Raw genomic sequence first — 25897 nt, forward strand, 5'->3', positions numbered from 1 at the left:
TTATTAACAAGTTATTCATTTCATATGTCAGACATTGTTTATCACTATGTTCTCTGTATAAACCTGTCCTGTTTTTTTAAGGTCACCCGTAAATCTTTGTATCAGCGGTCTCTGCGCACTACGCAGACGTCCGCATCCTGCTTTATAAGCAGCTATTCTTTATCAATAAATCAGCAGTACTTGTCTCCCTGCTCATTATTTAGCACCGCTCTCACAAAGTCACCGAAGTGTGTAAACACAGTCTCAGAATTATATAATTTTGATATTAATTGTATGTTCAGTTTTATTCGTAATGGGGGCTTATTTCATGATTCATAGTACGAAGTTTCAATTTGTTGGAAGACTGAGACTAATAAATTTGCTTCATATCATGTTTCCTAGAAAGAGATCACAACGAACAATATACAATCTTGAAACTGCATTTCAGGCAACTGAAGAAGTAAAGGAATCATTCATAGTTCTCAAGATTAACTTATACAATATCTTACACGATCAATGAAACTCTTTACTAAGGTAAAACAATTTTTCTATGATAATTAGGCAGCTTGTCAATAAAAGCTAAAGAATAAATTGAAGTTGCCTGAAAAATCCTTCGACCCAAGTAAAAGCACTAAATAAAGGTGCTACGTCATATCTACACGGATAAGTACAGACAAACAATACATTATATAACCTAAAACAATAAGTACAGACAAACAATACATTATATAACCTAAAACACTCAAAGCCATAATTGAATGGTACTCAGGCGTGAATTAGTTCTTGAGAACAATATTGATAAACAACAGTCAAATTCTGTGCAGCCAACATTTGAAGCGTAGCAATGCTCAAAGAAAAACCAACTAAGCCATGCTAATCTTGAATTTGATGAACTGTTTAAATTCTTGCAATGTCATAATTTTCTTCAAACCACTGTATTGTCTCTCTAATTCCTTCTCTTATGGGGGTAAACTTGAAGTCGGGCAGGTATTTTCTCAGTTTGGCCGTACTGACTGTCTTCTTGTACTGACCATCAGTCTTCGTGTCGTCAAACACAACCTCACCTTTAAAACCGTATTCCTCCACTATTATCTGGACAAGTTCCCTTATGGAAATTTCATCCTCTTCGTCAACTGCAAAAATAAAAATCATACAAAAGACTAAATGGAGAGAAAATTGTTGATGGGATTCGAAGTAAATGATTGGGAAGAAAGTGTCCAGGGGTTGAGTGTTAATAGCGTCTTGTGTACCTTGGCGGACACCCAACAAAGTACTATCCAGACCCAACATTATTTCGCTCACCAGCTGTATAACAAACGTGTTATAATTATGATAAACATAGCAAATAAAATCAGCTCAGGACAGTCACTACGTACTGAAGTCACTTAACTGTGGAAGGACTAATATTCTAATATTATGCCTTCTCTTTGTCAGCAATATCACCTCACCACTCTTATCAGTTATGAAATCATGGAGATACCCACTTCAGTAACAAAGCAGCAATATCTCGTCTGCTTACCCCCTAATAAAAATTCACTCATCTCCACCTTCCAGCTGAGCTTCTGCATAAACTTGTCGTTACTAGATGCCACTCATACTACAGGGTCTCAGACTCTTTACACCTTGAATTTCCAGCCATCATCTTCCAAAAGATTCACTTAGTTACACAGAAATGCTCAGACTTAATCGCTTATATAAAATTTTCACACCAATAATCTTAGTATTAGCCATTTGCTGCGTAACTTGACCACCTAAGAGCTGGTATGTCAATATAATTTTGTTTATAAAGAAAGAAATTCAGGTCTAATAAGATAACACAACGTTAACTTATGGGAGCAAAGGAATTTTATGAAAGTGAGCAACTGGGTAACTGAATCGACTTCTGAAATTCTATCTAATAGCTAATATAAAACGAGTTACAAAAAGATTGGACTTGTGTATAATCAGATGTTTACTACTATCCATTTCAGGGACTGCGAGTCATCGTCTTTCTCAAATATCTTTCAGACTATAGTTATTTGATCGAAAAGGTACTCTGACACAGTGTACAAGACACCTCCCACTAATTTTTGGTATTATAGTGCATTGTCAAATGGTGTTAATTAAGGCGTTTACTCTTGACTTTTAAAGGCAAAGTCGCATGAGTCAGCTATCCCCCATAGACAGGAAAGGGGGAGCGGAGATGGGGAGGTCAGGAAAGTGGGTTTAGGAAGGGATGAGGAGGGGAAGGGAGAGGGAGGGACTGGACGGGGGTAATGGACGTTCGAATGCATAGTTTGGCGATGCTTGGCAACACCATGTAAGTCAAGAGTAAATGCCTTAACTAAAATCATTTGACAATGCGGGAGGTGTCTTGTATGTACACTGTTAAAGTACCATTTTGATTAAATAATTAGTCTGCAAGATATTTGAGAAAAACGATGACTCGTGGTCCCTGAAATGGATAGTAAACAGCTAATTACTGAAAAAAATTACAGACAGATAACAGTACCTGACAAGAAGATGTTTTCTTCTTCATCATATTCTCTAATCGCCCACATCACGAGCTTAGCCAAATCATATGAAAATATGAACTGCCGGAGAGGTTTTCCTGTTCCCCAAACTACTAAGGGAGTATTGACACTTTTGCACATGCGCACCTGCAAGTAAATTTCCTCTTTAGCGAACAGGGACGCACCCTTCATCAAAATCCAAAAATATTTCCCATGTCCAAAAAGTAAAACAAATAAAACCGTGAAAAAAAGACTGGGTCTTTGTAGAGACACCTTCTCCACCCTTCAGAATATATCAAGGCACATATTTCGGAAGAGAGAAGGAAGTTGGCCCCCTGAAAATTCAAACATTTTCCAAGGATTTTGTGGGTATTTTGTTTATAAACCTTTCATTGAGTATTAGGGAATGCAATTTCATTTTTATCTAGAATCTTTGTAGATGAGCAGGTAAAGAAATAAGTTATTATTAAGAAAGTTTAAGCTCAAAATCTGCAATAATACCAGTCTTCATGAAAGACTCCTTTTCCTATAACTCTGAAAGAAAATATTGAGAAAATGACACAGATGACGATTCATTATCATCTGGCACTTTTAAGGGGAAGTCAGTTGAGGAACTACTGTGAGACGTAAAAATCACAGATCTGGTTATAGGGTGGCACTGGTTTACTCGCAGAACACACTATAAGACAAGAAACAGTTAGGGGTGCAGTTGTCCTGACCCCTTTTACAACCTGGTGGGCAACCGGGATAATTCAGTCTACTAATATTATGTAGAACTCCGAGGATGACCAGTCTCCCATATTTGGATTTTTCATAGCACTAAAAGAAGAATTAGCGAGAGTGGCAGCTTTTATGGAAGGGTGCAGTCGAATCAGAAAAAGCTGGAAGCTACCAAATACCCCGTCCCATGGAAGTATAGTACCAACGCAAAAAAAAAAAAAATAATTATCCCTTGTTGTTTGCTTGTAGGAAAAAATAATATGAAACATAACACATCTAACCTCTATACAGTGAATATGAAATCAGCTTGGGCTATGCATTTTTTTGGCACAAAAATTTGAACAAATATTGAGAAAGTTAATTTTTCACTGTAATTAGGATGAATGTTGTTCTTCAATTTACTGCATTTTCCAGTTTGACAGAAGAGTTCCTTCATAATAATTAGTGGCACAACATTTTATTGTTTACCGACTTATTATGGGATATAATTTACAGGTTTGTGTGACTGTTACGAACGCTGTTTTACAACATCCTAAATCAAGTTTAGTATTTACATTTACTTTTGGTTAATAGGCATTTTCCATCAAGCTACCCATGTCACGTGTTATAGGTTACACCTGAATTCTTTAATGAATGTAACCCTCAGCAGTGTAGGCTCCCTCATAAGAACATGGGACAAAGCCGAGCCCGAAGCCTGGCTTGACCATATTGAAAAAGTCCTGACGATCTATTAGCCCTCTACTGAAGAAGTGTCTCTGAAACGGCATCTTGAAGGGAAAGGTGCCATTGCCTTCAATACCCTCCCTCCTGAGGATCAAGGAAATCTTGCCCTTGTCTGCTAAGCCATTATAAAAGCTTTTGAAATAACTCCTGACTGTTGGAGGAAAAGGTGGAGAAATATGCCCAAAGAATCCGGCCAAATCTGGTCAGAGTGGATCTTCAATAAGACCCAGGTATTAAAACGATGGCTAGAATCTCTCAAAGCCACTAGTGTGGAAGGCATCCTCGAACTCTTCCACCTCGAGGACTTCTTATTTTATGCCCCACCAGCTCTTGGGACCCATCTATGTGACAAGGCGCCTAAGACAGTGGTTGAGTGCTGTCTCTGGGCTGACATCTGGGACACCAATCATCCTCATCTTAGTTCTCATGGAAGAAAATTATATCCCTCTTCGACTGCTTCAGCCAACTCTCAACACCCCCTCAAACATGGACAAGCCCCCAAAAAACCAGTTTGTGGATATTTCACGAAAATAGGGCATCCCACTGAACAGAGACGTTTCAAGACTGAGGCTCAGCCTGAAAATCCTTCTATGTTCTCAAATGGGACAATGCCCCAACAAGTCCCATCTGGCTCTTGGATGAAAGTAAAGGGCCTGCTCCCTCCAATGGGGCAGCGCCAAGCAAAGATTATAGCAGGAGTTATTGCCCTGCTTGCAAAGTTTATGGGCACTCTACCCGATGGGTAAAATGCCCAAATAAATCAAGTACATCTGCCATTGCTTTGGCAGTTACAAATTCTAAGTTGTTGGGCCCTCCAGCTGAAGGTCCCATATATGTGGCACCTCCTCCAGGTCGAGGCATTTGATGACTCTGGTGCACAAATTTCCCTCATAAGGAAGGACAAGGTTCCCTATGGAGCTAACATTAACAGACAAACTCATCACAATTGAGGGTATCAATCAATATAAAATGATACTTCCTATTGTTCAGTTGAGAGTCACTAGGCCTCATACATCCAAAATCTGCAACCTTGCCGTAGGAGGCTACATTCCTGGAGGTTATGACCCCCTCCTGGGACAAGACTTCTAGTCTCCATCAAAAATACAACAATCTGGGTTTCCAAGCCCCTCAAGTTATTCATTAGGCATGAGTAATTCTAAAGAGCCTCCATTCTTTCCACTGCCAGTGCCTCCTGAGTACTCTGTGTGGTGGCCACCTCCTTCCACGCAAATTTCAAAGCCCAGTCCTGTGCCAGGCCCTGCCCCAGTGCCAATGCCAAGGCATTCAATCAATCTCCCTCGTGGAGATCCCAAAAATTGACTCTCAATCTCTGCCAGTGCCACTTGAGCACACTGAGCAGTGCCAAGCTCCATCCATCCTGAACGGCGAGCAATCTCCAAATCCTATACCAGTGCCTGGCCCTGCCTTAGGGCCAGTGGCAGAACACGCCCCAGATCTCCATTCGAGAGATCCCACTTCGGATCCCCTCTCTTCGTCCGGCTTGGCTCCACTACCAGTACCAGTAAGAGAGATGGCTTCTTCTGGCCACAGCGGAGGCTTCCTCAAAGGTGCTGCCTCGCAACCCGTGCCTGAGCTGGTCATTGCAACCTGCGAGCCTCCCACGCCCTCCAGAACATCTTCCTCCCTTTCCCAGTCCTCTGCAGACACGAGTGTGAATATGGATTCTGCCACACCTCAACTGGCCAATGAACTCAAGCAACTGCAACGACTTGGGGCAGAGCCTGTAAAGAATGCCCCTGCTCCAGCCATCAAAGAAGCCGACCCAGGTGGCACTAAGTTGTCCTCCTCAGACTTGGTTTGACTGGTTCCCCTACTAAGGAAAACCATCAACCTAAAACAGGTCCACAGAAGAAAATCATGGGCGTAGATGGCTCCAGATCGCCAAAAGAGAGCCGCTGAGCTCCTTTGGCACTAGTGGCAACCTGGCACAGTGCCACCCCTCTATCCTACGAGGACCTTGGCACCTCTATCCAGAAGAGGTGTCAGGTTTCCTCACCTATTTAGTTTCCTTATAACTCTGTAATTCATTCTTTTCCTTTAACATTTTTTCCTTTCATTATTCTGTTCTATTAATCATATTATTTTACGCCTCACAAAGGCTTATGTTTTACCTTGTTTCCCACTCTGCTAATGCAGGGTGCAGTTGACAGATATCCCAATTTGGTAAGTCCTATGACTTCCCCTTGAGGCCTTTTGGGCTAAAGAATGAACCTAGCCATTTCCATAGGCTAAGGAATATAATTTTGGCATACAGTATTTAATCATCATCTGTTTACAACAATTAATAATTACTTTGTATCTGTCATTTATTCTTTGTTAATCTTCTGTGGTGACTCTCGAGTCCCAGGCTCGCAAACTGTGTAAATTATACACAATCTTATACCTCACGTACGTAGATGAGTGCCACAAGGCACCTGTAAGGTCAGTGCTGTGTTGCCTGTATGCCTTATCAGTGACTCCCAAAGTGAGGTAATCTCTTTTATCATTGTTCTTTCCTAGTAATTCATAACCTCTGGCTTCCATAGCGAGTGCTATGTACTGATACATCGCATGTACTTATAATATGTGCCCTTGGCACAAGTGTTTATAATGTCCGGAATGACACTGAGCTGTCGCTCTCAAAAATCGTGGCAACACCTAACAAAACCCATGAATATTTTCGTTGTATCGCCTCCTTAAGGTATATTGACCGCATGAACTTGACTAAAAGTTTTACTAATAAGTGCATGGAGTATTCTGAGTATAACAATATTAACCTCAAGATGGTAGGTTCAATTTTATTTCCAGTTACGTAATAATCTAGCTATTATGTATTCATCAGGTGCTGCTTATTATCATTTCTTACAAAGTAAAATTATTACTGTTGCCAGCAGCGTAAATTAATTCTACAAAGTAGAGTAAAAGTCATGATTTCTTTTGTTTATAATTGACTCTGATATTTAGCAGATTTCTTTTGTTTATATTTGACTTAGATATTTAACAGAAATATGATATTTTAGACTAATGTACCCCAAAGGTTGTGAAGAGAGGAATTATTGCCTGTTGTGATAACATAACTTTAGCCATTTCAACCCGACTAAGGGTATAAATGTCATCAAGGTTGGGGAGGTATTAAGAATATTCCCTTATACGCCATCTTTCTGGCAATAATTCAAAGTAAAAAGGACTAAGTAATTCAATAAGGTCAATTTAGTATGAGTCACTGTAAGCAAATTTGCCTCTAAAACCTCTCACCACTGCCTTTTGGGGGAAAACCCATTTAATCCCTTTCTTGTCCAAAGTGCTGACAGAAATCCCTTAATTTCAGGTGCGGACCCGACCAGAGCTAATTGTTGCCCGAGGCAGGTCAGCTGGCAGGCTGACCACATGCATTCCGCCATTTTGAAATCAGAGCCATGCGGCCTGCAGTTCCATGTGGGCAGAGTGATCACAATGCCATCTAGGAAGAGAAAGCCGTAACTTCCAAAGCTATAAAGGGGCTTGGAGAGAGAAGCTTGCTCTTAGAATTGCCAGCACAGCGGCACGGACTCCAGAGCTCAGTCAATTGCTCTAACAAACCGCCTATTTTCGACATGTGGCTGGCAGTATCCAAAGTAACTTTTGTTGTGAATTAATTCGCTTGCCCTCCCCCTCACTTGCCCTCATAAGAAGAGAACTTCAGCTCCTAAAGAAAGGTTAAGTACCAGGGTTTACAGTTTTTTCATCAGCCACATTCTCTAATCTCCTCCAACTGTGTTCCTTTCTTTTCATAGTGCGATATAATTACAGTGAGACCTGTATTGCTTTATACTTTGTGCTGTTAAATTTGCAAAGCATTTACGAGAAGTGTAACAAAAGCGCATGATATACAAGTCATTGGAATCGAGTTCAGTCTGGGCATCTTCAATGCAATTCCTCGATTCCCTCATTACAGTGCTGGTTTCGGTTGAGTAACTGTGAGTGTTTCAATTACAGATTAAGAGTTATCAACTGTGGATCTGCGTATCATCTATGTGCGTAGCAGGCCTCGCTACTTTGTTTTTAACAACTTTTGAAGCAAGCAACCCATTTGTATTCCCTCCTGGAAATTCCCCGTCATTTGCTCTCACCTCATTACCCCTGAATTATGCTACCATTCTCCTGATGTGTTTTCTTTTGTAGATATAATGAACTAAGTTAAACCCCAGAGTTTATCTAATCACCCACCTTTTGAAGTAGCCCTTCAGGCGTATTTTGTTGTTTGTAATTTTAGCTGTCCCCAAGGCCAGAGTCCAGATTTTTGTGGTAATTAAGGTAAGTTGCATATCATCCTAGCACACCCCATTTCTAAAACCCCAGCTTTAAAATTACAATATATAATATATATATATATATATATATATATATATATATATATATATATATATATATATATATAAATATATATATATATATATATATATATATATATATATATACATTTAAATATATATATATATATATATATATATATATATATATATATATATATATATATATATATATATATATATATATATATATACATATACTCTATATACAAACACATACATACATTGGTACAAACAAATCACCTTATTAATCAGCCCTGGTATGACGTGAGCATCCTCCACGGAGAAAATGTCATTTGGTCCGTATATGCTTGTGGGTATGACTGATACGAAAGGACATCCGTATTGCCGACGATAGCATTTGTTCATGGCATCAATCGACCGTTTTGCAAAGGAGTAGCCGAAATTCGACGGGTGAGGAGGTCCATCGTGAAGCTGAAGGATGAAAATGGTTACACTCTACTTCATAGGGTTCTTATTTGCAGTGGTTCTGCACACAAATGGCTTTCTTTATGGTTGCAAATATTAATATCCTAGTATAACAGACTGACACTCTGAACAAATCCCTCAGTGGTAACACTCATATTTCAAGCAGTCAACTTTTTGTATAGCACTCTGAACTGATATAAATTCTGTGGAATCTTTTTAGTTTTTAATCATGATAACGCTCCTATGCAGCATTTCATAAGGCTGCAGATGCAGTTATATCTGTAATAAAAAATGAAGAAATTTGGAATTACACTTACCATGGATTCAGTGATTGGATAAGTGATCTTATCTGGGAAAACGCAGGTGGAAAGGCAGGAGACAAGTTTCTTCACCTTTATTTCTTTACATACCTGGTACACATTGAGGTTAATCCTTTGGTTTGTCAACTGAAAAGGTAACCAAGAACTGGATGTTAGGTATGGTTTTCTAGTAGTGTTGCTGCGGGTTTAGTGTTCTCAGTCAGATATCATAGCTTTATGATATCTCAGAGTTGTGCCTTTCAATTGTTATGTCATAAATTCTTTGATTATTTTAGTTGAGGCTTCAGCCTTCAACTGCAATTCCGAATAAAATTATGTGCTATGCGTCTGTGGTCTACATGTATTTAGGTATTATGGGACTGTGGTTTGGAACTGCAGAGGACAAACAAGAACCCAAGGAGAGGCAGAACAAATGGAATCTAGTGAGAATTCAAGTACAAGAAACTGTTACACAACATGCATACTTAACAAGGATTTGAATCCAGGTTTCTAATTTTATCAGCAGTGGTGAAGCTGCCTGCTTGACAAAACCTACAGATTTGTCACTGGGTCTGTCAGCTTGCAAGTGACTGTTTCACGGAAGTCTACATATTGTAAACACCCGATAAACCCTTGCAAGTGGTAGACCCTGGACGAATAACGTTGATCAAGGATCTAAGGAGGTTTAAACCTCTGAGCCAACCACATAAAAGTTTAGCATTTAACTCGGTTTAGTGGTCTGGCTGAAATATGTAGTAATAATGTAAGAAATGCAGAGCAACCAAAGATCACCTCTTAGTGGATAAAGTGGTGTTGAGGAATTGTAAGAGAAGGAAGAGAAATCTAAGTATAGCATGGATTAACCGTAAGATATATATGGAACTACAGACAATTTCGTAGCATTACTCTCAAACAGGATGCAGCACTGGAAGCAACCCAAACAGCACCAGGAACCACAATGGCAGAGATAAATATCAGAGGGTGTAATTTGCCGAGGAGATTTATTATCACCATTGCTGTTCTTAGTCTATATGAAACCAATGACAGTGGCCCTCAGGAAAACTAAGATTGGCTATCAACTTGGAAGACAGGGCAGTCATCAGTCACCTAATGTTCAAGGATGACATCAAGATATACAGAAAATATGCCAAGAGCTTGGATCCCCTTGTACAGACAGTCTAGAAACATAAATTATGCTAAGAGCTTGGATCCCCTTGTCAGACAGTCTAGATCATAAATTATGCCAAGAGCTTGGATCCCCTTGTATAGACAGTCTAGATCATAAATTAAGGTATAAAAATGGAGCTACCCATGACAATGGGAAGTTGATAAATATAGTAAAAGGAAGGACCATCCAGAGTAGAGGAATCCTACTCCAAGAAAAGAATAATCAAGGATAAAAGAGAGATTGTCTAAAAATACCTCATAGTCCTGAAGGGTAACAATATCAGACACCAAGAAATGAAAGCAAACCTCAGAAAGAAATGCTTCTCCAGGATTAGGGCAACAGCACAGCCCAAGCTCACCAGTGGAAACATTGTGAAGGCAATCAATACATGGGCTGTGCCAGTAATAGAACGAGAAAACGAACAGAAAAACAAGAACACAAATGACCATCAATAAGGTCTTACATTATCCAAGAGCAAGTTTGGTAAAGCACTACTTACCAATAACGAAAATGAGGAAGAATACAAAGTGCGGAGGACTGTATCAACACTGGGGAAAGAACACTTAGGCAGTATCGAATGCACAGTAAAGGTAATTGGTTGATAGCATCATGTAATGAAAAATTAATTTATCACAACCCAAAGGAAAGAGAAGTGGAAAAAAAAAAAAACAAATGCATAGCTAGTAACAGAGGCAGACTCAGGATTTAGCTAGAGATGACAGCAATGGCTGATTAGGGGAGAGCTCAAGTGGGAGACTAGAGGTAGGGTAATGGCAGCAAGAGATCAGGCACTACTTACTATACACAAAATATACAAAATACAGTAAATGGAAAAAAATCAGCATCACCTAGCTGCCACAAATGTGAACAGACTTTGGAGATCATCAACCACATCATAAGTGAATGCCCAGCATTGGCTTAAAATGAACACAAGGGAAGGCATGGCACAACTGCTAAGGCTTTGTAATGGAAGGTCTGCAAAGAAAATAGCCTACCATATACAGACAAGTGGTACAACCATATACTCGATAAAGTGATGGACGATCAAAAATCAAGATACTCTGGGACCATGATGTAAGGACTGACCAGGTGATACATGCTTGAAGACCAGAAGATTCAAGAAACTGATTGATTTAAGAAATTTAGGCTGTCAGACCAAGCACTGGGGCACTTTCAGCCATTTAGCATTCAAGGTAGTGAAAAGAGGGACTAGGAGTGGTTAGAAAGCAAGATAAAAATATCCAGCAAACACAGCAGATGAAGTACAAGAATCTAAATGTGGAACTGGGAGAAAGCCTCACAGCTGCACTGAGAAGTAATAGTTAGAGAGGTTGGACAGCAGGATTAAAGGGAGCAGGGATAGAGGTAAGTACAATGGCAAAAAGTGGGTGCAGCTAGGGACTGAAGGGACGTTGTAAACACCTTTTAGTAATGCCTACAGCACACCGTATGAGGTGCACTAATGGCAAACCCCTCCCCTCCCCACCCCCAACAGGACACCAGGACAAAGACAGGGAAAAGATAGAGCAACACCATCTAGAGGTGGAAATAAAGAGGCTATGCAGCCTGGGCACACTAGAAGTAATCTCAGGCGACCTCAAGAGGAGCCTAGAGAAGATACGATATGCAAACCTTGAACTGAGCTCGCTCCAGAAAAGTGTACTGTTGGCCACAATAAAGATAACTGGAAGAGCATTGGGATCCTAAGAAAACAGGGTAGTGATGGTTACTTCCTTTGGAGGCAGTTTGTATCCCAAATCCTGACTTGGAGATACCAACCTAACAAGGTTATGAGAATAATAATAGTAATAATTATATAATAAACCTCGCTGGTGATGCCTTTCCCATTTGATAAGTTTATCAAACCACAGTCATTCTCTCCAGCTTGTCGTTTTTATGAGCTGTATTAAGGAGCGTCACACTCCTTTTTCACATTTGATTTCCTTGCTGGGTATTTAATGATCAAGATACAGCGCTACATTTCTGTCCTTTCTCTCTTTAATGAAGCCTGATCTGGATGTGATGCTGTACGGAAAGTGCTGAAAGTTAAATTTTTTCTTTTTACCTTTGACTGACGAGCTGACGGTCGAAGAGCACTAAAAATACATATACATTTCAGATTATCCTTATATTTTGAGGTAATAATTCTTATAATTTTCTCTTTCCTCAATTTCCCTTTAAAATGTAGACCAAATTACTCTATATTTTATCCTTTAACTTCAAAAAGCAAAGGCTGGACATGCAACAACAACACATGGAGTTGCTAGTTTGTTTTAGCCTACGGCTACCCGGTGGACAGTTTCCGAGTAATCTTCAGACTTTATGTATGCTCGTTGGGGGAATACCAATACATGCACAATCAAAGAGCATCCCTTATGAAAGGTGACTAACCGAAATGAGAATTTAAAACTTCAGTATACTACTAATCTTCGTGAGAATTCATCTTCACTTATTTATGCAACTTTCATTGAAACTTACCAAGATATCACAGGTGTGCTTCATATTTTTAAACACCCCCCCAACAATAGCAGCCAAATGGATGACATGAGTTGGCATGTACTTCTCAAAGATGGCGCGAGTTTCATGCATTTCTCTAAGAGAGTAAAAATGTTAAACCAAAGTATTAGAAAGAGGATTCCGTGTATTTCAGAGCAATATTTTGTTATTCTTTCCTTCAGAAGCTTTTGGTAAAAAAAAAAAAGGGGGGGAAGAAAAAAAAGCATAAAGGAAAAAAGCATATTCATTTCTAAAGTGGCATTTTACGTTGAAAGGGTGGTACTTAACCCAACATATTTTATGGTAATATGCTATAAAGTTTAAAATTATGAAGGAGTCTAGGGGTTTTTGTTGTAGTTGTTGTGGTCAGCAAAGATAATGTCGGGGCAGTTTTTAAAGGATATAAAAAATGCAGTGCAACTGCGATTCTTACATATGAAAAATGCAACAACTTAAAAAAATACATTTAAACTTAATAGCTATATTTATATACAGCTATTAAGTTTCCAACCTAACCTAACCTTTTTCTTATTGCATGTGTCACAAATCAAAACAGAATTACAGCTAACTATTTCAGAGGGAGTGCGTGCATAAAACGCTTAGAAGTGTCTTTTATACACGCGAGGATGATGACTTCGGGAACGCAAAATTTACAGCATACCTTAATACTCTTGAGACAGCACCAACGTTCTTTGTCGAGTCCCCAGTGATACAGAGTTTGGTATTGAGGTTGTTTAAATGAGACTAAATTTACTTTTGGTAAAACCTCGAAGATGAAGAACGTGAATGAAAGATGGCGCTAGATCACAGGTCGAAATAACCTTAGGTGTTGAAGTGAATAAATTTTCAAACTGTAGCAAGAAATTTGAATACAAATGATAGAAAAAAATTACCATAATAAATTTTGTGAAAAAACAGGACATAAGGCAAAACAAAATTCTATATCAATTATCCATTGCTGAATTTATTGCAAACACTATTACTGCTGAAGTTCATGGTTGATGAGAAGAGTAAAAGTAATGATGAATGACAAGAATAAACAAGTAAAAAATGCGACGAAGTTTCTTCAGCTCAATCGAATTTTCTGTAGTGTATAATCAAGGTCACCGAAAACCCCTATCTTTCGGTGGTTTCGGTATAACGCTATACGAGCCGTAGCCCATGAAACTTTAACCACAGCCCGTGGTGGCCCGTCCAATATCGTCGCCAGACGCACGATTATGACTAACTTTAACTTTAAATAAAATTAAAACTACTGAGGCTAGATGGCTGCAATTTGGTATGTTTGATGATTGGTTGATGGATGATCAACATACCAATTTGCAGCCCTCTAGCCTCTGTAGTTTTTAAGATCCGAGGGCGGACAGACAAAGCCGGCACAATAGTTTTCTTTTAAAGAAAAGTAAAAGTTTGTGTGTTGGAGAGAGAAAGAGAGAGAGAGAGCACTGCTTACCTCAAATCAGCATCTTTAGAACTAATAAATATCCATTCTTCATTGGGTCGTTTTTTCTCCTTGACGACTTTCTGAAGAGCGTAGCCAACCATACCCGACCCTCCAGTCACCAAAATTTTCATCTTTTCTTCCATGATTGCCTTTGAAAATTTAATGAGAATTGGTTAATGGAACTGAAGGCTAAATTACCTTTAAAGAATGGCATTAAATGTACCTTGAAAATGCAACTGAAGGTCTGAGAAACTGTTTAAGATTTGACATATTACTGAAGTAATTTTATAGTGTTCCTAGGTATGCAGACTGGGGCCTTTTATATAGGAGTATCCTTCAGAGGGAGCTGGAGCGGTCGTTAAATTTGGAAACAAGGTGGTTAAAGGGTGCGGGTGGGGAACACCTCAACTCTCCTTATGTCAACATTCACTTTTCCTTTAGGCCACAGATACATAGATGGGAGGTAGGTGGTTTGTACAATGGGAAATACAAGTTATTTTGGAACATTTGTTATTTGTTGCTTTTATAAAGGGAATGTACCCCTTTGGTGTGGAGTCGTCTTGCAACCACTAAAGTTGAATCCACCAGTAAGCGCCATGTTCCGGGCAAGCAAGGGATGTCATGATTCCTGTAACCTCTCATCATGTCTGGTAGATGGGTTACTAGGGCCGTTGGGCACTGGGCTAGAGTAACCTTGCAAAACAGGAGGGCACTCGAGTAAGGAAACTTTTTGGCGAACACTGATATCCCCGAGAGCGTCTCTTATCGGAAGACAGCTAATTCTGACTATTACCAAGCGAGGGTTTCAGAATAGGCAGAGCAAACAAAGGAAAAAAAAAATTAAAACTATTACACCCTCGATATCTAAAATACTGAGAAATTCTTCCAAAAGCAAGGGATGGCTCTGGCCCCCTGGCTTCATGTCCTCTCGAGTAAGTAGGGAGACCAACTTCCTCATCAGAGGTGTCGCGAAAAAGTTCAGTGCTCTGGAATTTTTCGCTTCAAACTCCCGCCGATTCTACGGGGCTCACAGAACGGCGGGAACTTACTAGACAAGGCACGTCATAAACACGACTGTTATTGCACATTTTGTTGAAATGCACGTACCGCAGCAGTATGCAACGTCATGTTTCGTCTTGTCGCTCCAGGAATCTCGTTCTTAGTAGACGCGTGTGTTTGGGCTCCTAAGGGTTTGTGTAAGGTTAGTAACTGCGAGTGCTCCTGTGTGGTTGTAGTGAGAATGATTGGGTAAGAATAATTGTTTGGGCGTTTGTATACTGCGGTGGCGTTGCATTAGTTGTAATTAAATTTCGGTGTTTTTTTTGAAGTTGGGGGCAGTTGTGCAGCCCACCTGTTTCGTGTTGCAGGTACGGAAATTGCAAGTTCGTTAGTGTGTCTTTGTTTGAGGGGATTTTGTGTGTTTGTTATGTAAGGGTGATGATTGAGATGGTTTTATTTTTGTAAATAAATTGAGAAAGCCTGGTACGTGACTAGCTTATCCTTGCATGGGGGCTAAGTCACTTTCGTAGATCGTGCGGTCTATCGGCACGACGAAAATAGTGACTTCTGTCGAGGAAATTCCCGACAAGAGGAGCCATATTCCCGCTTGATCACCTCATGAAGCCAGAAAGAAGGGTGTTCCTAAACACCCTACTCTTGTGCCTCCCTGTAGGCTACTAATGAAGTCTTCTGCACTCAGATCTCCGGGATTGGGTCCTTTTCAACTATTAACTCAAAGCACGAACGGGGCACAGAAACCTCTCATCCAAGTCACCACCAATGAAATTTTGGAGGGAGGGGACTGAGACACTCTTGAATCTCTTGTCTAGAACAGATGGGTTCCGAGTTTTCGCCATTAACTCAAGATTCCTAACCTGCCAAGTGCTGAAAATTGAGGTCCTCAATCCAATAATGGCCAATTGTAGTCCTGAGACGTTGCACTATTGCTATGAGCTGCAATGTAAGGCCAGCCCGAAAGGTGATTACTGTATATAAAAAAAATCCTTGCCTGCATATACAAATAAATCAGCACATACATCCTAAAATGGAAGGTAGTGGTTCTGATAATAGTAGTTCGTTGAGGAATGACATACAACCTCCCAAAGTTTCAAATAATTTTATTATATTTTGTAGGAATTCCATGATGCCATCGTGTAATAAGTGACAACAAATCTTAATTCTTGGAAAGAAACGTCTGTGCCAAGCTTAACAGTTGTACTGCATCCTGGCAACAAAGGTTTATTCAAGAATCATTAACAAAATCCGCGTCTCTCTTGGCAGACCTTCAACTATGTTCTCACCTTTAGGAGCCGGGATAAAACCATGAAATTGCAATGTTTGCTGCAACAATGTATGCATGGTTTAGTTATCTCCTCGTGCGTCTTCACACTCCTGACTGGCTCATTCCACAGATGCGCTCATTAATTGCGTAACTCTTTGCACTAGCGATGGTTCACTAAGAATGTTCATTCTTTAGCCCCGTCCACATAAACATAGTGTATTCAGACAGAAGTGATAAATTTGCTCAATGACAGACTCGCCTCTTGAGTCTGCCAGACAAACCACTGAAGCATATGTTGAGCACTTTGGGCAAATACACCGGACAATGTCTGCGGTTAGTGCCATCAGCAGGCCAAGAATATGAATCTGATCAAGGTTAATACAAATATCTAATGCAAGATCTTTTTGTTATAAAAAGATACTGTATAAGAAAAGCCTTTAAATTTTCATTGATAATGCCAAAGCAATAATACATAATAAATGAAATACATACTGAAATATGCGGTTCGAGAACATGGGAATTATAAAATTTCGAATTAAAATGATATACAACGCGACTTGTAGGCTCATTATGTTTGTCGTATCTTTTATATTAAATGTTGCCAACTATATTCCATGATATGTTTAGTTCCGGATGTGTGATCATTTATCATTTGAAATTATGATGTATAATTCTATATAAACTTTGTGAAATAACGTAGGACCAATAATCATTGTGTAATTTGTAGAGTTGGTCGTTTGAATAGCTTGGCAACTCTCCCTACTCAACAATGTAAACAAAAACTTCAGTAGCTTATCTCCAAATTTTTGCCAAAGATCGGACGTAAGGCTGCCCCGGCTTCCAGCAAAGACCACAAGCCTATATACTGCATGTTACAGGGAATAAGTGAAATCAGGGATTTCACGAAATCCCAAATTAATTTGTGAAATAGCCAATTCGCTTAGGAACATTTGATCATCGATGGCTATAATGGTACTAAACATGAGAAACAGTGATTCATTTACACTGTTTCGCCGTGTTTGGTACTAGCCCCTGGCGTGGGGGGAGTCAAATGTGTTTCGCCGTGTTTAGTACTAGGACCCTGGGGGCGGGGATCAAATGCACTTAGGGACATTTGATCCCCCATGGGTTAGTACTAAACACGTCGAAACAGTGCAGATGAATCACTGTTTCGCCGTGTTAGCGTGCTAGCCCTCGGTGATCAAATGTTCCTAAGCGAGTTGCTCATTTGACAAATTCCCTGGGGATTTCGTGAAATCCCTGGATTTCACATAATTCTCTGTATAACACATAATCTAGAGCAGAATTACAGAACTAAATAGAATTGTATAGGTAACATCCCTGCCTCTGGGATGTGAAAAACAGTACTTACAGAGATTCACATATGTTACTCATCTCGGATATTAGATATATTTTCCTAATACAATCATCTGATGATGATGATGATATACTGTCAGGTGAAACAGAGGCAGCAGGTGTGTGCACAGTGCTGTACGGACACCTAAAGCAATAAAATGTTAATTAATTTTTATATAACGAAGTTTCATTGTTTTATTGCTGTCTTCGCTATGAAGGGTCACTTTTTCAAATACAATATATATGTGTGGGCTCTTGGGGTCCACTCTTGTATAACTTTTGAGTTTTTTGGTGGTTCCCTTCTGAAATACTCTTAATATAGCTCCTGCTATATTTTTTATTTCCACATATTGAGGTGCAATTAGTGAGTAGGCCTACTGCTTCTCAGATTCCCTACTTGTTATATTATTATTATTATTATTATTTTTAGTTTCTTTAGTATAATCGAAACGGCTCTCTGTTCTTCCATAGACCATGCGTTTCCCCAGAGTTGCTTTTAATCATTTACGCTTTTATTGTGTTTTCTTTTCCGTCGCGTCCTTCCCTCCACTTTTACAGAGCAATCAGTACAGAATGACCATATGATATTTGTAAGTTAAGGTACTGGGAGTCATTTTTACAAGGACGCGATTTGGAAGATAACTGGAGAGGAAATGATTAAAACCGGTAAATTATTTAAGTTTTATCATTAAAACCGTTGGCTTTCAAGTTGTTACCTATCAACAAGAATCATGTTCATTATATTTACTATATATATAAGCATATCATAAACATTATCACTGACTAATGCACAGCAGATAAGAACAGTATTATTCCTTAGGCCTACCTGTCGTCATTCCTCAACCATGTCTTTCAAGGCAGGGCCCAGGAGGACTACCAAAGCTAGCTTTATATTTCTCTCTTACATCACTTACATTAGCATTTGCAACATCACTAATATCAGCAACGGTAACATTTTGTTCACGTGTGAGATTACGCAACAGGTAAGTTGCAAATACAACATTTAACAATCTCCGGTTCGCAACAGGTATATAAATTTGTTGGCCATTACAGCAAATGCACTCTCAACTACTCTTCGGAAAAGGGAGAGTCTAGAATTGAAATGGCTTTCTGTTCGCAATCATCAGTTTCGAAAGAAAGGCTCCGTCAGTTACCAAGGCATCAACAGTAATTTAAGGTGCTGAAGTAGATGGTCACGGTAACCCTTCCGTTGGCCTTGTATCCAACTTACCATTTTACAAAGCTTTTCCTAACTTATGGTGGAAAAAAATACTACTGTCACCATTCTTCCCATAGCATCCAGTGTCAACTGCAATAAATCTGTAATTCACGTCCTCAAGCGCAAGGAGAATGGAAAATGATTGCAAATAGTTGTAAAATTGAGAGCCACTATTTGTTTTCGCTTGGAGCTACATTTGTTTCCCATTAATAGTTCGGATATGTTTCAGATAACTCCGCGAGTCCAAATAACCAGAAGATATTTACTTCCCAGCCCCTACTGAGGGCGTAACCATCACTACGCCTTGCAGATTCTAAATGTTAGCATTATGCGCTTCAGCGATAGCTGAATGATTTTGTTTCGAGGCTGTAGCCGGTGATACACACACATAATTGCCTTCGTAATTTCAGGCCAGGATGCAAACAGAATTGGGTTAACCTTCCTGATCGCTATCAAATATTTACGAAGTAACGTAACACCAAGAGTGGACAGGAATCGAAGCCTCCAAAGAAATGCAAATACGCTGATGCTATGTCCTTTACCTTACCTTTTCTGAGAGAGAGAGAGAGGAAAGAGAGCAGTTTACATGATACTACTCATGACCATCACTCAGAGAGAGAGAGAGAGAGGCCAATTTACATGATACTACTTAGCCTACGATCATCATTCAGAGAGAGAGAGAGAGAGAGAATAGGCTGAGACTCAGTAACTATCGGTTAGGAAGAAAAGGAAAAATAAAGATAGAGACAAGGACGAAATAACGCTTCAGGTGGTCAAACTAGCATAAATCAAATTTGGTCAAAAGTTCAAGCTAATAAATCTAGATAAGGACCTGAGACGGCAGCATCAACGGCACCGCGATACTTCGTTGAAAGTAAGGAGGGAAAGTCTGAAGAGGCAACTGATTCATTTTTTAACAGCGTAGCAATCACCGTGAGATGATTTTCACCATGTCATCAAAACGTGCGAAATGAAAGTGTTAACTCTTGTATTTGATCTTGCCAAACTTATCCCCAATGACACCAGTGACCAGCTCAATAACCCTGAGGCAGTGTTCGACAACATCAGTACCATCACCCCTTTCAAATTTTTCTTCCATCAGCAATGGCAGCTGTCATGAATCTCAACAGGCCTACCTTTAAAGCCCTAAAACACTTGATCCTAGAAACTTTGTTTTCCATATTCCCATGAGTTTTTAAAAAAACTGTGCGGTCTTCAGACTGTCACTCGATGGGCCGGAGTTCAATTCCCGCGGCCGGCTGATGAAGAGTTAGAGGAATTTATTTCTGGTGATAGAAATTCATTTCACGCTATAATGTGGTTCGGATTCCACAATAAGCTGTAGGTCCCGTTGCTAAGTAACCAATTGGTTCTTAGCCACGTAAAATAAGTCTAATCCTTCGGGCCAGCCCTAGGAGAGTGGTCTGGTAAAACTAAGGTATACTTAACTTTGTGCTGTCCTCTGAGAAAGCGGGTCAGAAATAAATGAATCTATTATTGTAAACTGAAATAAACGAGTTTAGTTTGGTGCATTATGTCTTATTAGATAACGAAAGAGTTTTCCACAAAGATTTTCTTTTTTTGTCGCCTTTCAAATTGTCTGCTATGGTATCCCAAAGTAAAATTCAGACATGCATTGAAAACTTCTTACTAATCTCAGTGGGTCAGATGGTTTCCTGAAACGTGGTGTTTTGCTTCTTGAGATCCTTCTCTATTTTCTGAAGTTGTTAAACAAAATCAAGCTCCCTGAATCCTTAAGGATTCGTAAAACTTTTCTTCATCATCAATCAGCTCCTTATAGAGTAAAGAATTCTCATTCCTTTTTTTGTATATATAGAAGTTCACCCAAACTGTTCTCTTCATTTTCTATTGTTTTTTCCTTATCATCTACAAGCAAAGCAATTGCTATTGGTTTTCCCTTGCATCAGTTCGAATAAGCTATGCCCGTGCTTAGACCAGGGCCGGTGCTAGGAATTGTGGGGCCCAATTAGAAAATTCAAACTCAACGACATTCCAGCTCCTATCTCCCTCAAAACCCCGTTTTCTTTAACCTGCTATTATATATATATATATATATATATATATATATATATATATATATATATATATATATATATATATATATATATATATATATATATATAATCATTATAGAAATTACGACAATTTGTTTATGTCTAATATTAAAATGATTTTACAAGTGAAAATTTTCTGTTAATATAGTATGCATAATAATGTTTGGAGTAATACTTCCTCATTCTTTTCATGTTGTCGGTAGCGGTTTATTCCTCTTAGAATACAGAAAAGACTCCAAACGGTAACTCTGGAGCGGCGCTCAATTTGAACAAACTGGTCAAAAGGCTTAAAAGAGCGCCCTGGCTTAGACCACTGTGGTAACTGCTAACGTGGTAACGAAAATAAAACCTTTTGTGCGCAGGTAGTCACGTGAGCCCCTCCCCGCGACAGATTCGTATGTCAGGTATACCCAAGATCTAAAGACTAGTCTTTAGATCTTGGGTATACCGCTCATTTATCCTGTCATTTTTTTTCTAATAATCCGTTTCCTTTAGTAAAACTTATCTTCAGTTAAAAGTTTTTCTTATTTTTCACTTTAATGCTAAACAAATTCACTAAGGCCGTGAGTCACTAAAGGTCCGAGAGGATAAAAATGTCCAGTAAGAGGGGTAAAAACAAAACTGTTTTCATCGTAAGTATTATTGTATAGATTAATTTAACAAAATAAGAACAAAGAACTTCTCGATACCCGTTCGGTATTAGTTTATTAGTTTCACAGATTTTCCTTTCGTGCTTTAGCACTCGTTCTTTTTCTTTACTACAGTAATTTTATTTAGATAATAATTCACCCTTATTTTTACATCTTTGGGATCATCAGCGTCATACAATTCTAATTCTTTAACTTCCCGGGAAGTTTCACCATGAGTTGCAATAAATGCCTCTCTCATTATAGATAACCGAGACGTGAAAGCATCAGAAGGTGAATATAGTGTGCGTATGTTGATTGTGTTCAGCCATGAATTTTCTGGTAAATTACGGCCTGTTGTTTAAACTCCTAAATTAAGACATTTCAATGCAAATCTCTTGATGATGCAGCCATCAATGTAACGAAGACTCTTCTTCTCTTACGTCAGAAATTGGTTTTTCAATTTTTCCTTCCGCTTTCTTAATCAGATTCTGTTCTTCTCTAACATCATCCTTTAAGCCTTCATTTTCAATTTCAAGTTCACTGGTTAGAATTTTAAAGAGCGCTAATCAGACATTTCTACTGATGATATCCATTCGTTCACCACTGTGAACCAGCAAAAGATAACTACATATTTAAAAATCAAATTCGTCTTCTTCACATTCAGTGAGTTTTTCTTTCACTTCACAGCGCAATGTCTTTTCCTGACAAATACTCTCTCAAGCAAAATTGAAAATTCACCGAATTTAGCTTGTCATGTAGTCCATTCATTTGACGTATGCAACCAAAAAAATATTTCATATCTTGATTTAATCGCCTTGTAAGTATGAATTTAACACTATATAATTTACTTAGTATTTCGTAAAGGTCTATACGAGACTTGACAGAATCTCTCAATTTTTAAATCTATAAAGGCAATTAAATCGTGAGTCTGCTACTCTCATGGTTTTCATGGTATCTACCTTTTTCTGCTCCTCATAATTAATGCTTTCATAATTAATCCCAGAGGCATTTCGTGTTACTGCCATTATATACTGAAGAATTCATATCTAACCACTTAGCACCATAAATGAGTAGTTTTTTCTAAATTGCTGCTGTTTAAGAGCCCTTCTTCCTTAAGTAGTCATTTGCACTTGCAATCGAACTGGATAACAACTGTTATCCAGTTCACACGCTGTTTTTCTTGGACTAAAAAGGTAAAATGACTTCCATTAAAATTATAAGAAAGACCACATTCTGCCTTTTCCTGACGAATGGAAGAACCGGGAACAAAACTTCCATCTCGCAAGTTGATTTCATGTCGTCAGTAATATCATCCTTGCAAAAATACGAAGAGCAAATCATATTATGATCTGGGTTAAGTTTATCAAATAGTCGACATGCTTGTATGCATGCGTCTCTGAAACTTTCAAATCTCGAAAAAATGAAAGAAAATTATGCCTAAACCTAAGGATTTGATTTTCCTTTTTGTGTTAAAACAGCCAAAAACTGTGCAGTTGTTCGGCATTGTGCTGACAATACTTTAACAACATGTTTGACCAGGAAAAATTTTTTCACACTGACATTTACTGCGAGAAGAAATGTTGGCAAATAAACCATTGTACAAGACAAGTGGTATTTTGTGCTAGAATCTACACAAATTAATACCTATCAAAAATCCTTAGAGACGGTGAAGATAAAATATTAATAGAAGGACATATTTTGGGTTGCCTTTTTAAGCCAAATCTTTGATTTAGGTTGTCTTAGCCAAAACCCCAGTCGAGGTTTGGGGGAGCTCATTATCCTAATCGCTCAGACCTGCGCATTAGCAGACCGGTTCTTCTCTGGATCCTGGGTAAAGTAGCCTATAGTGTTAACACACTCGTTCGGCCCAAAGATGATGGAGCTCATGCGTAATCATTATATAAATATAACAAAATATTGGCAAATATAATAAGAAAATATATTGTGGAGTCTAACTGGAAATCTTGTAAAGGTGGATCTCCTGAACTCAAGCTAATCCACGGTTCTACTTGACGCATATCTCAGAGTAAAAGCAGTTTCACTCCTGATAATAAACTACATGTTTAAAAGCATTAAAATGTAGATGGTATTCGCAAGAAATTTCTGAAACTCAACGAAGGCGTTCTCTTTGCATGAACAGTGTACTGATTTGGTCTTAAATTCTCGAGCTACAATACAATTTAACAAAATAATACATTTTGAGATCTTTCAGATATATTGGTAACACCTCCAAAACACAGTAAAATAATAAAGAATGATTCCAAAACGCTTCAGGAGTATGCAGATAATCTGCCAGGACAGAGTCCCAACTGAAACTGCCGGAGAAATACAACCAACCTGTTTGTAAGCTCGGCGCCTTCGCACTGACTGACTAGTGAGTGTAGTGGCGGGCTGGCGGCGGTGACGGTGACCCAGGGTTCTCAGATGTATCAGACCAACTTATCGTACCATACCTCTTCAAATTATCGTTTTTTATCATTATCGTACATTTTTCATTTCGCAGTATAGCTGTATTCCACCTACACCAATATATCTTTATATCTATTAATGTAAGGCTAAATATAAAAATCGTGATAGCAGTCCTATTTATTGCTAATAATGACAAAAAAATAGAACAAAAAGATAACTTTTCTGTAGGCTGTACAAAGTAGCCTATTTAGTACTTCAGTGATTATTATCATTGTCATTATATATCACCAATGTAAACGTAAAAAAAGAGAAAAAAATCACGACTAACATGAGTATTGTTTTAAGAAAATTGCCAATTGTTCTTAAAAATCAAATTAAAACACCAATACAAGACAAAAAAAATATCCAGCAAAATCATATAATTGTTTACTTTCAATTCTTCACTGATTGCCGTTACACGATCCATCAGTCTTGAGATGTCAATTAATGGTCCGGTTTTTTTTTTTTTTGCTGTAAATATTTAAAAACATTGTAGACTATTTCCTTCGCCTGGGTGCTTAAACGTGCTTATAAGGGACCCTCCAATGTCTTGCATGGTTGGATCAAGGTGGTCAAATGAGATTAGAAGACGTCTTCTGTCCTTTTGAGCTTTACTTATTTTCAGGCGGTGAATGGCCTTAGATGTCTTATAGCCTTGAATCTTCTAAATTCCTTTAAGTTGACGAAAAGGTTCAAATTATCGTACATTTCCAGTAATTATCTTACATATATCGGGAATTATCGTATATCGTACGCACGTTATCGTTTATCGTACAGAGGGTCAAATTATTGTACTCGTACGATAATTATCGTACGTCTGGAACTGTAGTCACACTTTACACACACCAGTCAGTAATCACTCATCAGGCTTGTCATTCAGCAGTGGAATTGGGAAATCTGGCTCATGGCTTGCAGCCAGTGTTGCCGAAACGTGAAAATGTGGCCTCCGGTGTGGAAGTTTTCATACACAAGATGATCAGGTGCAGAAGTGGCGCCTTCATTTTACGATCTGCCACACCAAGAATGGAAATAATTTCCACTCTTTTTGGGGGTTTCTTGTGGTCAAATATATTATTTTCTTATATCATGTGATTCATTGACCTATATTCTCGGTCATTTGCATATTTATATGTAGGCTATGCTCATATAGTAAATGACTGAATGAGGAACCATCAAAGAATGGTTGTTTACGCGACAATTTATGAAGAATTAGAAGTCGATCGAGGAGTGATGTCTTGATTGACACATCGAATGCAGACAATAACAGAATGACAGCTTTAGGTTTCCATCTAGTTAAGGTAACTTAAATCTGTTTAGAATTGTTTTAATAATTGTAAAAAGTGATTGTGATTAACTTAAGGGAAGTTCTTTGCAAAGTGATATTGTAAATGCAATTAATGTTTAGATCTACAGTATATAATAGTCTCATTATCAGCTAATGTTGTAGCATGTCAAGAGACCCATAAATATTGATAAACATGTAGATTTTCCGGTTAACATATGTTTACGGCAAGCAATCTTTAGACAGTAAAGAAAAGCATACATTTCTATATATACGTTAGAAAAATTTAACGATGGTTGCATTAACATAAAATTTAGGTAAGCGTCGAAGTCAGTAGTGTGGAAATATGGCAACACTGCGGGTCTCGGGTCTACATCAAAACAGGTGGTAAGGCAGTGTTAACGCGCAGGTATGATGATGTTAACTTGAACTTGCTCTTATTTTTCAGAATCTTCGAAGGGACTTATCAATTACTCATTCACATTCACACACACAACCACAAATATGC

At 38.6% G+C, this 25897-nt stretch overlaps 1 protein-coding gene across 3 annotated transcripts; it reads right to left on the reverse strand.

Annotated features, from left to right (window-relative positions):
- Window positions 1-357: 357 nt before the first annotated feature.
- On the reverse strand, window positions 358-24080 carry LOC136826918 (GDP-L-fucose synthase-like). 3 transcript variants are annotated; one of them, XM_067084485.1, is made up of 7 exons: window positions 23997-24080; window positions 14109-14248; window positions 12638-12752; window positions 9010-9138; window positions 8507-8698; window positions 2471-2618; window positions 358-1112 (listed from the first exon to the last, which is right to left on the reverse strand). In XM_067084485.1, the coding sequence occupies exons 2-7, from the start codon at window positions 14240-14242 to the stop codon at window positions 877-879; spliced, it is 954 nt and encodes a 317-aa protein (XP_066940586.1). In that variant the 5' UTR covers window positions 14243-14248; window positions 23997-24080; the 3' UTR covers window positions 358-876. The 3 variants fall into 3 exon arrangements, with proteins under 3 accessions (XP_066940586.1, XP_066940585.1, XP_066940587.1); XM_067084484.1 differs by lacking the exon at window positions 23997-24080 and adding an exon at window positions 15207-15307; XM_067084486.1 differs by lacking the exon at window positions 23997-24080 and adding an exon at window positions 23887-23936 and having other exon boundaries at window positions 741-1112.
- Between the last annotated feature and the right edge of the window lie 1817 nt (window positions 24081-25897).

The sequence above is a fragment of the Macrobrachium rosenbergii genome, chromosome 41 (genome assembly GCF_040412425.1).
Source record: "Macrobrachium rosenbergii isolate ZJJX-2024 chromosome 41, ASM4041242v1, whole genome shotgun sequence".
NCBI lineage: Eukaryota > Metazoa > Arthropoda > Malacostraca > Decapoda > Palaemonidae > Macrobrachium > Macrobrachium rosenbergii.

Coding starts and splice junctions, on each gene's coding strand:
- LOC136826918 (XM_067084484.1), bottom strand. CDS start 15,227: ATGACGTTGCATACTGCTGCG. Junction 2,619..8,506: donor TACCAGGGCTGATTAATAAG/GTGATTTGTTTG, acceptor ATTTACTTGCAG/GTGCGCATGTGCAAAAGTGT. Junction 1,113..2,470: donor AGAAAACATCTTCTTGTCAG/GTACTGTTATCT, acceptor TTATTTTTGCAG/TTGACGAAGAGGATGAAATT.